At 55.0% G+C, this 13,804-nt stretch overlaps 2 protein-coding genes across 4 annotated transcripts; one reads left to right on the top strand and one right to left on the bottom strand.

Moving 5' to 3' along the window:
* Positions 1 to 274: 274 nt before the first annotated feature.
* Positions 275 to 1,646, bottom strand: LOC123071104 (uncharacterized). Of its 2 annotated transcripts, none has more exons than XM_044494581.1 (5): positions 1,354 to 1,646; positions 1,146 to 1,252; positions 952 to 1,038; positions 666 to 824; positions 275 to 559 (listed from the first exon to the last, which is right to left on the bottom strand). In XM_044494581.1, exons 1-5 carry the CDS (start codon positions 1,481 to 1,483, stop codon positions 416 to 418), a joined length of 627 nt encoding a protein of 208 aa, XP_044350516.1. In that variant the 5' UTR covers positions 1,484 to 1,646; the 3' UTR covers positions 275 to 415. The 2 variants fall into 2 exon arrangements, with proteins under 2 accessions (XP_044350516.1, XP_044350515.1); XM_044494580.1 differs by having other exon boundaries at positions 1,146 to 1,255; positions 1,354 to 1,638.
* On the top strand, positions 1,612 to 2,982 carry LOC123071103 (psbP domain-containing protein 6, chloroplastic). 2 transcript variants are annotated; one of them, XR_006434136.1, is made up of 4 exons: positions 1,612 to 2,071; positions 2,172 to 2,488; positions 2,569 to 2,866; positions 2,955 to 2,982. XR_006434136.1 is itself a non-coding variant. In XM_044494579.1 (3 exons), the coding sequence occupies exons 1-3, from the start codon at positions 1,747 to 1,749 to the stop codon at positions 2,737 to 2,739; spliced, it is 813 nt and encodes a 270-aa protein (XP_044350514.1). In that variant the 5' UTR covers positions 1,612 to 1,746; the 3' UTR covers positions 2,740 to 2,982. The 2 variants fall into 2 exon arrangements, 1 of the variants encoding a protein (XP_044350514.1); XM_044494579.1 differs by having other exon boundaries at positions 2,569 to 2,982.
* The last annotated feature ends 10,822 nt before the right edge of the window (positions 2,983 to 13,804 follow it).

Here is a 13,804-nt window from a genome sequence, read left to right on the forward strand (position 1 = left end):
AGCCTTCTTAACTTCCAACCAACCAAAACAGGCCAAGTCGTCCCGTTCCTAAGTTACTTGACAATGTTTAAGTATGTCTACCAAAGCTCGGGTATTAAGTGATCTCTCGGAGCCAGTTTTGGCTGTATATACAGCAGTTTTCTACATAGTGGTGCTGGTTCATTATTTTTCAAGCGATTCTTGTGTCGACAATGTTTGAGTTTTGTTGTCATGTTGATTTATGTATCGCGTTCATCCATGTGAATCTCGGTACTATTTTTCGGAGATCGGAGTATAACTCAATGCTGCTGCTACGAGCACTACTACTAGTATTGTGCTACAGAGTTCTTATAACAAAGGAAAACCCATAATCAATCGATGCAAAGCTATCCTAACAGTGTACTGGGCTAGTATCATGATCGAGGTGTTCTAGCTATTAGTTAGCAGTGGTCTGATCCTCCATCTTCCTGTTGATGGTGATACCCTGATCCCTCCTCGTCGGCGGCAGGCGTTCCTTCTCCTCCTCCACCTGCTCCAGCAGCACCTGCAGCTCCGCCTCCGACAGGCTCTCCAGCCGTTTCTGCAACGAAAACAGTTAATGGTGGCACTCAGTCACAACTGACAACTCACAAGTTTATGCATACAGTTGAACGTGCCAGAGTGACAAAAAAGGGTCACTAGCTCACCTCCATGACTTGCTTCTCGTAGTTCCTGAGCTGCGTGGCGTAGGTCATGTCCTTGTTGGCCACCCGGATCATGTAGGAGGAGATCCACCCCACCGTCATCCCGAGCACGATGAACAGCTGGACCACGTTGCCGGCTTGCAGGGGGTCGACGCCGAGGAACTGCGCGCGGTCAGGAACAGGGTTTGTGATCAGGTTCAGGTGAAAAACAGACGGGTTCTTCTTCTTCATCGATGGCAAATTGAGACGCTGCCGGGTTTTGCTACTAGAGAAATGAAGAGGAGGTCACCTCGAGGCCGGACTTGAGGCCGTAGCCCAGGAGGGTGACGCCGACGCCGATCAGCAGCACGTCTTTCCTCGAGTACCCGAACTCCACCTGCGGAAACGCAAGCGGGCGGGCGAATCGCCTGGTTAGCTCCAGCGTGTCGTGGAAGGCCGAACGAGTCGCCGAGGATTTCGGGACGCAGCGCATGCTGTGCTCACCTTGTCATCCGTGGCTTTGGAGTCATCCACGCTGCTTCTCAGCGCCGACCGCCTCCTCTGCCCCACGGGCCTCAGCAGCAGCGCGTTCGATCCCAGCACAGCTTGGGCTTCCGGAGATCATAACAAGATCAGTTTGTTAATAAATCCATCTGCTCACTGGATTCGTGCAGCTCATTGTCACAAGAGCATGGAGCAGAAGCAAAAGTACCAGAGTGGCCGGGGTGCAGGCAGGCCGTCTGGCCGAAGCGGACACCGCCGGCGGGCGCGGCGGTGGCCGTAGTCCCGGCCGAGCGGGGAGAGACGCGAAGGACCGGGGCGGACAGGGCTGCAGGCGCCATGGTTGCCGAGTAGTTCCACCGTTGCTGCTCGGCCGCACACCCGCGCCTCTGGCTCCCTTTATCCCACCTTATCCTCGACGTGCTAACTGACTGAGGGGGCGCTGCTCAGCCGCGTCCGCGTACACGTACACGTACACAAGCTCGCCACATCGAGGCCAAAAATGCGAGCGCGTCGACGAGACCAAATATCACACTCGTCTGGATAAGAGTGGCCGTTCTCCCGACCCACCCCGCGCGCGCGAACCCGTGGCCCTCGCGCGCTCATGGCTTCTTCCTCCTCCGTCTTCTCCCCGCTCCTGCGGCCTACACTCCGGCTGCCGGTCGCGTCGGTAACCACGCGCTCCTCTGTTCCCCACGCTGTGTCGGTGGACAACGCGGCCGCTGCCACGCAGCCGGCGCCGCTCGCGGTTGTCAGTCACAGGAGGGAGCTGGTGGTGGGAACAGCACTCGGCGCGCTGTTCTCGGCGACAACGTTGCCCGTAGGGGCGCGCGAGGTCGAGGCCGGCAAGTACCTGCCGCCGGCGCCGTCCAGCCCGGGCTTCGTGTTCTTCAAGGCCACCACCAAGGACACCCCTGCCCTCCGGGCTGGTGATCACTCGATTCTTGCTGTACTTTCTAGTACCAATCTTGCAATCTGATGCACCCTGTTGATTCATCAGCTGAGTCCAGTTTTGCTCATGAAATTCAGGCAATGTAGAACCTTACGAGTTCATCCTACCGCCCACCTGGAAGCAGCTGCGAGTGGCCAACATACTGTCCGGCAACTACTGCCAGCCCAAGTGCGCGGAGCCATGGGTGGAGGTGAAATTCGAGGACGAGAGGCAGGGCAAAGTGCAGGTGGTGGCCTCGCCGCTCATCCGCCTGACCAACCGGCCGAACGCCACCATCGAGGACATCGGCAGCCCCGAGAAGCTGATCGCCTCCCTGGGGCCCTTCGTCACCGGCAACACCTTGGAACCCGAGGAGATCATCGAGACCTCTGTCGAGAAGATCGGCGACCTAACTGTAAGTTTATCAGTCAACTTACTGATGGTGTTGCCGAAACCTGAATTCCTGATGCATGGGCATAAATTATTGTGATGCAGTACTACAGCTATGTGCTGGAGACTCCACTGGCACTGACGGGTTCCCACAATCTGGCCAAGGCCACGGCCAAGGGGAGCACGGTGGTGCTCTTCGTCGCGAGCGCCAGCGACAAGCAGTGGCAGTCGTCGCAAAAGATCCTGAAGGCTATGGTAGATTCATTCCAAATATGATTGCAGCAAGTGGGGGCTTGGCCTCCAGACCTGGACGCGCGGATTTGCTTGCATTACTTCCACGAGAGAAACTGGTACCTGTTTTTGAGGCTTGGAACACTTGTAATGAGCTCCTTGATCGACTAAGGTGACTATAAGCTTGTACACTGGCTTATTATAGAGGTTATTCCAATGTACACACTGATCATGAACAATTTGTCTCTTCTTCCAAACAGCAAAAAAGTCTTGAGTCTGAATTTTCTACCATGCACGTGAGGTACCATTGCAGCCGCTTGGAGCATCTCTAGCCGATCTCTTAAAATACTTTAGAGGAGCAAAAATATATTTTAAGGGCCTAAATGGGATCTAGCTGTTCGACTTCGTATTGTAGCCTTATTGTGTAATCCATACCATATTGGTATAGAACTTGTATGACATCATTATATATATGTGTGTGATAGGCCACCCCATAGAGGGTTGAGTCAGTTCCTCAAAACCTACGTTTTACATGGTATCGAGTCTAACCTAGGTCCTCTACTCCACCCGCCGCCGCCGCCCCACCAAAACCCTAAACCCTAGGGATGCTGCCGCCGGCGCCATGACCTCTTTCGCTTCAGGCGCCGCCAGCTCCCGGTCAATCCCCGCGTCACTTGCCACCCTCCTCAACCTCCCACCTCACCCCTGGCTCCGTCGGTGCCTTGGTTCTTCGGCATCACCGCCGTCGGCTCCATGTCCTCAGCGCTGATCCCGCCGTCACCGCCCGCGACGGCCTCAGCACCAGTCGCGCTGCCGCCGTCCGCGATGGCCCCCTCTGGATCCTCCTAGACACTCGCCGTCATACCGGCGACCTCGGGGGAGGCGCTGCCCGCGGAGCCACCTGCAGCCTCGCTCACAGCACCACCCGCGGCCATGATCCCGATCGTTCCCGCGCCGCCACACGCGGCATCGGTCGCGGCTGTGGTTCCTGTCGTGGCTCCGCCGACCGCCGCCGCTGCTGCTGGCGTCATCACGCCCGCCGGGCCGTTCCACTTCGACAACTTGATCGCCATCAGACTCACGCCGGACAACTACCTGTTCTGGCGCGCCAAGGTCCTACCGCTGCTCCGCAGCCGGTCTCTCCTAGGGTTTGTGGATGGTTCGCTACCGGTACCTCCGCAGGTCATCCCTACCGTACACGGCCCGACCATTAACCCGAAACACCGTATGTGGGTGCAGCAGGACCAGGCGATCCTCTCTGTCATCCAGGTCTCCCTCGGCGACGGGGTCGCAGGTCTCTGTCTCTTCGCCACCACCTTCATGGACGCTTGGACGACCCTGAAGCATGCCTTTGCCCAGGTCTCTACCTCCTGCTCGATGGCCCTTCACAGCGAGCTCGCCAACATTAAGAAGCGGGACTCCTCCGCCACGACCTACTTCAACAAGATGAAGGTGCTGGCGGACACATTCACCTCTATCGGTCGGTCGCTCAACGACGAGGAGTTTGCTGGCTTTGTCATCAAAGGCCTCGACGCCGACTACGACAATCTCGTCGAGGCTGTTCACAACGCCAAGCCAGCGATGCCCCCACACGAGCTCTACTCACGACTTCTCTTCACCGAGCAGCGCGTCGAGGCTCGTCGCTCCTCCGCCACCATCACATCACAGCCGGCGGCCTTCTGGGCTTCTCGTGGCCAGCGTCCCCCTGCCCCCGTCATCTGGCAAGCCCGCCCCGCCCCCTGCATCGACCTTGGGTGGGGGCACTAACACTCGGGAGGTATGCCAGCTATGTGGTCGTGAACGCCATGTCGCCTCCAAGTGTCACCGCCTCTTTTAGAGGAGCTTCCTTGGCATCGGCAATGACGGCAAGGGCAACGAGCGCCAATTTGCGATGGCAGACTTTGGTCTCCCCACCGCCGCCTCGGCTGCACACATCGTCGCCAAGGGCAAGGACCCGCGCGTCGACCAGGGGTACACGTCGTCCTATCCTATTGATCCAGCATGGCACATGGACACCGGCGCCACAGATCACATGATGAACGAGCTCAACAAACTCTCCACCTGCCAGCCCTATTACGGGCACGATTAGGTTCACACCGCCAATGGTGTAGGTATGCCTATCTCTCACATTGGCCAAGCATCTCTTTTAACTAGTCATCCCTCTAGGCAGATCCATCTTCGTAATGTTTTCCGGGTTCCCTCGGTGACTCGTAATCTTTTATCTGTCCCTAAGCTCACTGAGGGAGTCCTGGATTAGGGGGTGTCCGGATGACCGGACTGTAACCTTTGGCCGGACTCCTAGACTATGAAGATACAAGATTGAAGACTTCGTCCCGTGTCCGGATGGGACTTTCCTTGGCGTGGAAGGCAAGCTTGGCGATACGGATATGTAGATCTCCTCCCATTGTAACCGACTCTGTGTAACCCTAGCCCTCTCCGGTGTCTATATAAACCGGAGGGTTTTAGTCCGTAGGACGAACAACAATCATATCATAGGCTAGCTTACAGGGTTTAGCCTCTCTGATCTCGTGGTAGATCTACTCTTGTACTACCCATATCATCAATATTAATCAAGCAGGAGTAGGGTTTTACCTCCATCGAGACGTCCCGAACCTGGGTAAAAACATCGTGTCCCTTGTCTCATATTACCATCCGCCTAGACGCACAGTTCGGGACCCCCTACCCGAGATCCGCCGGTTTTGACACCGACATTGGTGCTTTCATTGAGAGTTCCTCTGTATCGTCATCTTTAGGCCCGATGGCTCCTCCGATCATCAACAACGATGCAGTCTGGGGTGAGACTTTTCTCCCCGGACAAATCTTCGTATTCAGCGGCTTTGCACTGCGGGCCAATTCGCTTGGCCATCTGGAGCAGATCGAAAGCTACGCCCCTGGCCATCAGGTTAGATTTGGAAGTTTGAACTACACGGCTGACATCCGCGGAGACTTGACCTTCAACGGGTTCGAGCCACAGCCGAGCGCGCCGCACTGTCACGATGGGCATGATCTAGCTCTGCCGCCGAACAGTGCCCAGGAGGCCGCCCCAGTGTCCGCTCCGACCCTTAGCTCGGAGCCGACAGCGCCAATCAAGGACGGGTGGCTGGACACCGCCTCGGGGGCTGCAATCTCTACGGCGATCGAGCCGAACACCAGCCTTGTCCTTTGCGAAGCTCGTGACTCCAAGGTGCCAGACTCCTCTTCGAACTCCGAACCTTCCGCGCCCCTGCCGATCGAACCCGATTGGGTGCCGATCATGGAGTTCGCCGCCACGGACATCTTTCAGCACTCGCCCTTCGGCGACATTCTGAATTCACTAAAGTCTCTCTCTTTATCAGGAGAGCCCTGGCCGGACTATGGTCAGCAAGGTTGGGATGCGGACGGCAAAGAGATTCAAAGCCCACTCACCACCCACTTCGTAGCCACTGTCGATGATTTAACCAACATGCTCGACTTGACTCCGAAGACATCGACGGTATGGACGCCGATGCAGGAGACGACCAAGAACCAGTGTCTATAGGGCACTGGAAGGCCACCTCGTCATAGGACATATACATGGTGGACACCCCAAAAGAAGGGAATGGCGATGGAACAACGGAGGATGACCCCTCCAAGAAGCAGCCTAAGTGCTGGCGTCAGCAGCGCCGCTCTAAATCCCGCCAAAGCAAAAACGGCGATTCCGGCACGGGAGATAATAACACCCCGGACAGTGCCGAAGACAACCCCCTCCAGTAGGATTTGGCACAGGAGGATGGAGAAGCCAGCCCTCATGAGAGAGCGGCAGACAGAGAGGTAGAGGACGATAATTACATGCCTCCCTCCGAAGACGAGGCAAGCCTCGACGACGACGAATTTGTCGTGCCTGAGGATCCCGTCGAACAAGAGCGTTTCAAATGCAGGCTTATGGCCACGGTGAGCAGCCTCAAGAAAAAACAGCAGCAGCTTAGAGCTGACCAAGACTTGCTAGCCGACAGATGGACTGAAGTCCTTGCGGCCAAAGAGTACGAACTCGAACGCCCCTCCAAGAGCTACCCAAAGCACAGGCTGCTACCCCGATTAGAGGAGGAAGCACCTAAACCTACATCACCAGCGCATGACGCGGCCGACCGGCCACCTCGTGGCCGCGACAGAGAGGCCTCTCGGACATCCACTCAAGCCGCACCCCGACGTCGCTCACAAAATACCAAGGCACGGGGAAATGCGCCAGACCTGCAAGACATATTGGAGGACAAGGCAAGGCAAACAAGATTGATCTACGGATCGCGTGGGCGCCCCACGACACGTGACGATAACCTTCATGCCGGATATGGCAAATACGGCCAGGCCGAACACAGCAGCCAAAGCTCATTTGAGCTACATCGTGATATAGCCCAGTACAGAGGCGCCGCACACCCACTATTCTTCACAGATGAAGTAATGGATCATCAAATCCCCGAGGGTTTCAAATCCGTAAACATCGAATCATACGATGGCACAACAGATCCTGCGGTATGGATCGAGGATTATCTCCTTCATATCCACATGGCCCGCGGTGATGATCTACACGCTATCAAATACCTCCCACTCAAGCTTAAAGGACCAGCTCGGCATTGGCTTAACAGCTTGCCAGCAGAGTCAATTAGTTGCTGGGAGGACCTAGAAGCCGCATTCCTTGACAATTTCCAGGGCACCTATGTGCGACCACCAGACGCCGATGACCTAAGCCACATAATTCAGCAGCCAGAGGAATCGGCCAGAGAATTCTGGACACGGTTCCTAACCAAGAAAAATCAAATAGTTGACTATCCGGACGCAGAGGCCCTCACACCCTTCAAACATAACATCCGTGACGAATGGCTTGCCCGGCACCTAGGACAGGAAAAGCCAAAATCCATGGCAGCCCTCACAACACTCATGACCCGCTTTTGCGCGGGAGAAGACAGATGGCTAGCTCGTAGTAATAACATGACCAAGAGCCCTGGTAATTCGGATACCAATGACAATGGCAGGTCGCGTCGCAAAAAGCGCAAGCGCCGCATTAACGGTAACAATGCTGAGGATACGGCAGTTAATGCCGGATTCAGAGGCTCTAAACCCGGTCAGCGGAAAAAGCCATTCAAAAGAAATACTCCGGGCCCGTCTAGTTTGGACCGAATACTCGATCGCTCGTGCCAGATACACGGCACCTCCGAAAAACCAGTCAATCACACCAACAGGGATTGTTGGGTGTTCAAGCAGGCAGGCAAGTTAAGTGCCGAAAACAAAGACAAGGGCCCCGGCCGCCGAACAATAGGGGACAGAAGGGCTTTCCCCCACAAGTGCAGACGGTGAACATGATATACGCAACCCACATCCCCAAAAGAGAGCGGAAGCGTGCACTCAGGGACGTATATGCGTTGGAGCCAGTCGCCCCAAAGTTCAACCCATGGTCCTCCTGCCCGATCACTTTTGATCGAAGGGACCACCCCACTAGCATCCGCCACGGCGGATTCGCCGCATTGGTTCGGCGGATTCGCCGCATTGGTTCTAGACCCAATCATTGACGGATTTCACCTCACTAGAGTCCTTATGGACGGCGGCAGCAGCCTGAACCTGCTTTATCAGGATATAGTGCGAAAAATGGGCATAGATCCCTCAAGGATTAAACCCACAAAGACGACCTTTAAAGGCGTCATACCAGGTGTAGAGGCCAACTGTACAGGCTCAGTTACACTCGAAGTGGTCTTCGGATCCCCGGATAATTTCCGAAGCGAGGAGTTAATCTTCGACATAGTCTCGTTCCACAGTGGCTATCACGCCCTGCTCGGACGAACCGCATTTGCAAAGTTCAATGCGGTGCCGCACTACGCATACCTCAAGCTCAAGATGCCAGGCCCTCGAGGAGTCATTACGGTCAATGGAAACACCAAACGCTCTCTCCGAACGGAGGAGCATACGGCGGCCCTCGCGGCGGAAGTACAAAGTAGCCTCTCAAGGCAATTCTCCAGTCTGGCTATTAAACGTCCGGACACCGTCAAGCGCGCCTAGAGTAACCTACAACAAGACCGCCTGGCACGTTCCGAGCAAGCGTAGCAGTGCGGCCCCAACCCCAGCCCTCGCGAAATTGTGAAACCAGTACCACGCGTACATAATTACGCTCTGGAAATACCATGGGCATAAGGGGAGGGGCACAACCACAGCACGCCCAAAATGCGGCTCAACCGCACTAGGGGCTCCCAATTTTGTCATTTATTTTTTCTTACTTTCAGGACTCCACTCTCCGGAAGGCCTGTCCGGCAGTACAATTGCCGAACACACAATGCAACAGCCAGGGAGGCAGCAAGCTACGTCGAATGTCCAGGTGGTCTCTATAACGAGCTAAATACCTGTCTTACATAAGTCTCGCAGCTTTCCCCTGGAGGGGGACATGTCAAATAATCCCATCTCTTGCTTATAGCACTATTTGTATCGTTCTGCTTTCACAGCAGCCTTTTAATAAACAATACATAGCTCTTGTCTATTATTGCATTCATTTTTTATGTAAATATGTTCATTTATGACATTATGCAACCGTACACTTTGGTACGGCCAATACACCAGGGGCTTAAGTACCCCCAGAATATGGTGTGAGAAGTCCGAACACTCTCACCAGTGCGGCACCCCAAACTTATAGCATTATATGCATCGGCTCCGAATCATGTCTTGGGTCAATAGTTGGGTTTGCCCGGCTCCCATGTTTTGGTACCTTATGTTCCGTTATATCGGCTAAGGTAGCGCTGGGAGAACTACTGCGATTGTGCCCCGGTTGAGCTGGGTTAAGCACCTCAGTAGAGAAAGCTAAAACTGACCGTCATGATAGGGTGAGAGCCGGTCGCTGTTCGAGAGGTTTCGAGTCCCTAAAGACTTATGCCGCTTAGAGCGAGGAGCTGGCTTTGTCTGGCCTAGGCGTGGATAGCGCCCCGAACTCGGTCTTCCGAATACTAGGGGCTTCGCCAAAATTTAAAATTATAGAATTATATGGCTAAGTGAGAGTGATAAAGCATTATAGTCCGATTGCCTTATTCGTTGTGCTGAGCGCCTCCCTCGAAGGACCCAATAATGGGAACAAGAGCGCTCAGGTTTATCCCGAACACCCCAGCACTCGTGGCATGGGCGTAGAAGCCGATGACTCGCCATCTCTCAGATTTAATAAACGGTCGCACTGAAGGTAATATTTTAAATTCAAAAAGCGTTGCTTAGCGCATATGAACAAGTTTTCAGCGCACAGGATAACACGAGCGAGTTTACTCAAAAATTACATCCTTGGAACACTCATTCGCCACAAGGCAGGCACCCTTCAGGACGCCCTCATAATACAACTCGGGCTTGCATGCTCCTTCCCCTCCGGTGGCCCATCTGTCACCAGCTTCTCAGCATCCATCTTGCCCCAATGTACTTTAACACGGGCAAGGGCCCTACGGGCGCCTTCGATGCATACGGAGCGCTTGATGATTTCAAGCCATGGACAGGCATCCGCCAGCCGCCTCACCAGCCCAAAGTAGCTCCCAGGCATGACCTCCCCAGGCCATAGCTGGCCTATAAGGCTCTTCATGGCCTGTTCGGCTACCTTATGGAGCTCGAACAGCTGCTTCAGCTGGTCGCTCAAGGGAACCGGGTGTTCGGCCTCAACATACTGGGACCAGAACACCTTCTCCATCGAGCTCCCTTCCTCAGCTCGGTAGCGTCGGACACATTGCAGGGCAGATCTGCAAATGCTCCTGGAGAGCTCCGGACTCGGGTAAGTAACAAGTAATTCACTTTCACGTGCTTGCTTTGCATAAAGAATGCCTTACCCGCCGCTATCTTCTTCATCGCCTCAATTTCCTGGAGGGCTTTTTGGGCTTCGGCCTTGGCAGATTTGGCACTCTCAAGGGCCGAGGCAAGCTCGGACTCTCGAGTCTTTGAGTCAAGCTCCAAACTCTCGTGTTTTTCACAAGAGCGTGGAGCTCTTGCCGCACCTCCGCCACCTGCACCTCCTGCTTTTCTCGCTCGGTGCGCTCCACGGCCGCATTATCTTCGGCCTTGGACAGCGCTTCCTTTAGGGTCGCCACCTCGGTTGTGGCCCCTGTAATACTCACGTTGGTCCTGTCATTATTTGCAACCAAATCTTTTTATATACTTACATAAGGTACTACTCACCTTCCTTGTCCTCGAGATGCTTCTTGGCAAGGCCGAGCTCATTCTCGGACCGCTCGAGGCTCTGCTTCAATGCTTCGACCTCCGCAGTCAGTGCGGCAGAGGTCAGCAGTGCAGCCTGCATTCCCATATTGACATACTTATGTTAGACTCCTGCGTATATCTTTTTAGATCCTTAGTCCGGCTTTTCTTTTCGAACACCAAACTGAGCATCAGGGGCTACTGTCTATGTGGTAATATTTTTACATATCTTAAATACATACCTCAAAGCCTGTTAGAAGGCTGGCACAGGCTTCCGTCAGCCCGCTCTTGGCGGACTGAACCTTCTGGATCACCGCACTCATAATAGTGTGGCGCTCCTCATCGATGGAGGCGCCGCTAAGCACCTCCAGCAAATTATCCGGTGCCTCCGGTTGGACGGAGGTCACCGGCGTCGTAGGCTTGCCCTTCTTACTAGGGGCCGCCTGCCGAACTCCGGAACCACTGAAGGTTCCGGTGCGGTGTCCGGCCCAGGGCCGGACTTAGAGCCCTTTGGGGTTTCATCCCCTTTGCGCCTGGAGTCCGGGAGGTCTCCTTGCGGCGCCTCCAGGACCACCTCCTCCTGGCTTGGCCCCTTTTGGGACTCCACCTCGGCATCGTCCGTAGGGCGAGGGGAGGTAGCAGTCGGGAGTGAAAGACTATTCACATCCGACGAATCCAGGGAGCCGCTCGACAAAGCGTCGAGCCGGGCCTTGGGCGGGCTGCATGATTGTATTCAGCGTTAGAAGATACTGTGCAATAAAGGAATGCCATGAGTTATTCTGGTATCCGGATACTTACAATTTTGCCAGGGGCTTGGCCCTGGATGGCCACTCCTCTTCGCCGTCATCGGCGTTGGTGGAGTAGTCTGGAGGAAGGGTCTTTCCCTTCTTGGACCCTCCGGCCCCCCTAGTTGGGGCGGCCTTCCTTTTCTTTCCTCCCCCCGTTGGAGGGGGAGAGGTCTCTTCTTCCTCCTCCTCGTCTTCGTGGGAGGAGTGCGCTTTGGAGTCATCGGACGATGAATCCGACACCACCAGGCACCGGGAACTCTTTCGAGTTCCCGTGGCCTTCTTCTTGGCCTTCTTCTCCGGCACCACGGAAGGTGCCGGGACCAGCAGCTTCGCCAAGCGGGCATCTGCTGGGCCTTCGGGCAAAGGAGCCGGACAGTCGATCTGTCCGGATTTCTTTTGCCAGTCCTGTCAAAGGAACGGGAGCTTAGATCCCGCATAGAGTCAAACTATGAAGAACAAGTATCCCGTAAAGGGTAAAACAAGCTTACTACGCTGGCTTGGCGCTTCCCGCAGAATCCGCGATCCTCGGTAATGGGAGGGGGAACCTCGGCGCCCTTGAATAGCACCTTCCAGGCATCCTCGTGCATTGTGTCAAGGAGCCTGGACAAAGTTTGGTGCTGGGACGGGTCGAACTCCCACAAGTTAAAGGCCCGTTGTTGACACGGGAGGATCCGGCGGAGGAGCATGACCTGGACTACGTTGACAAGTTTAACCTTCTTGTCCACCAGGTTTTGGATGCAGGTTTGGAGTCTGGCCAGCTCTCCCGAATTACCCCTCGACAGGCCCTTCTCTTTCCAGGAGGTCAGCCGTGTGGGGATGCCAGATTGGAATTCGGGGACCGCTGCCCATTCAGGGTCACGCGGCTCGGTGATGTAGAACCACCCTGATTGCCACCCTTTGATGGTTTCCACAAAGGAGCCCTCGAGCCATATGACGTTGGGCATCTTGCCCACCATGGCGCCTCCGCACTCCACTTGCTAGCCGCACACTACCTTCGGCTTGACATTGAAGGTCTTCAGCCATAAGCCGAAGTGGGGCTTGATGTGGAGGAAGGCCTCGCACACGACGATAAACACCGAGATGTTGAGGATGAAGTTTGGGGCCAGATCGTGGAAATCCAGGGCGTAGTAGAACATGAGCCCCCGGAAAAATGGGTGGAGTGGGAACCCCAGTCCGCGGAGGAAATGGGGGAGGAACACCACCCTCTCATGGGGCCTGGGGGTGGGGATGAGCTGCCCCTCGTCTGGGAGCCAGTGCGCAACATCGTTGGACAAGTATCCGGCTTACCTCAACTTTTTGATGTGCCCCTCCATGACGGAGGAGGCCATTCACCTGCCTCCCGCTCCAGACATGGCTGGAGAAGGTTGAGGTGGGAAGTGCGGACTTGGGCTCTAGAGCTCGAGTGCGCGGAAATGGATAAGCGAAGGAGAAAGAAGGCGTAGATGAAAAAGGTGGATCCTTATCCCCTTATATGGGCGGACGAAACTGTGTGCCCCCACCAGCCTGGTAAAACTTGCTTATCTCCCAAGCACCGTGATTAATGGCACGGTTGGGTTACCCACGCCCGTATTGATGAGAATCCCGGAATAAGGGGACACGATCTCTGCTTCGACAAGACATGCCAAGGAAACCACCTCGCTAAACGCGCTGAGGTGGGACAGTAAAACGATTCGAATAAAGGCTTGGTCGTGGCATGATGACACGCTACGGAATACGTCAGCAGATTAGATTTGTACAAATATTATTCTCTCTACGGTGGTATGTGGAACTTATTTTGCAGAGCCGGACACTATCCTTGTGTTCAAAATCTTCTATGAAGTATTCGGAGGAGGAACCCGCCTTGCAATGCCGAAGACAATCTGCGCGCCGGACTCGTCGTCATTGAAGCCTGGATCAGGGGCTACTGAGGGAGTCCTGGATTAGGGGGTGTCCGGATGACCGGACTATAACCTTTGGCCGGACTCCTGGACTATGAAGATACAAGATTGAAGACTTCGTCCCGTGTCCGGATGGGACTTTCCTTGGCGTGGAAGGCAAGCTTGGCGATACGGATATGTAGATCTCCTCCCATTGTAACCGACTCTGTGTAACCCTAGCCCTCTCCGATGTCTATATAAACCGGAGGGTTTTAGTCCATAGGACGAGCAACAATCATACCATAGGCTAGCTTA

Source organism: Triticum aestivum, chromosome 3B (genome assembly GCF_018294505.1).
Source record: "Triticum aestivum cultivar Chinese Spring chromosome 3B, IWGSC CS RefSeq v2.1, whole genome shotgun sequence".
Taxonomy (NCBI): domain Eukaryota; kingdom Viridiplantae; phylum Streptophyta; class Magnoliopsida; order Poales; family Poaceae; genus Triticum; species Triticum aestivum.

Excerpts from the sequence above, each read along its gene's own strand:
- LOC123071104 (XM_044494580.1), bottom strand. The coding sequence starts at position 1,483 with ATGGCGCCTGCAGCCCTGTCCGCCCCGGTCCTTCGCGTCTCTCCCCGC. Across the intron at positions 825-951 it reads GCCTCAAGTCCGGCCTCGAG|TTCCTCGGCGTCGACCCCCT; the intron begins GTGACCTCCTCT and ends GACCGCGCGCAG. Across the intron at positions 560-665 it reads ACGAGAAGCAAGTCATGGAG|AAACGGCTGGAGAGCCTGTC; the intron begins GTGAGCTAGTGA and ends TTTTCGTTGCAG.
- LOC123071103 (XM_044494579.1), top strand. The coding sequence starts at position 1,747 with ATGGCTTCTTCCTCCTCCGTCTTCTCCCCGCTCCTGCGGCCTACACTC. Across the intron at positions 2,072-2,171 it reads CACCCCTGCCCTCCGGGCTG|GCAATGTAGAACCTTACGAG; the intron begins GTGATCACTCGA and ends CATGAAATTCAG. Across the intron at positions 2,489-2,568 it reads AGAAGATCGGCGACCTAACT|TACTACAGCTATGTGCTGGA; the intron begins GTAAGTTTATCA and ends ATTGTGATGCAG.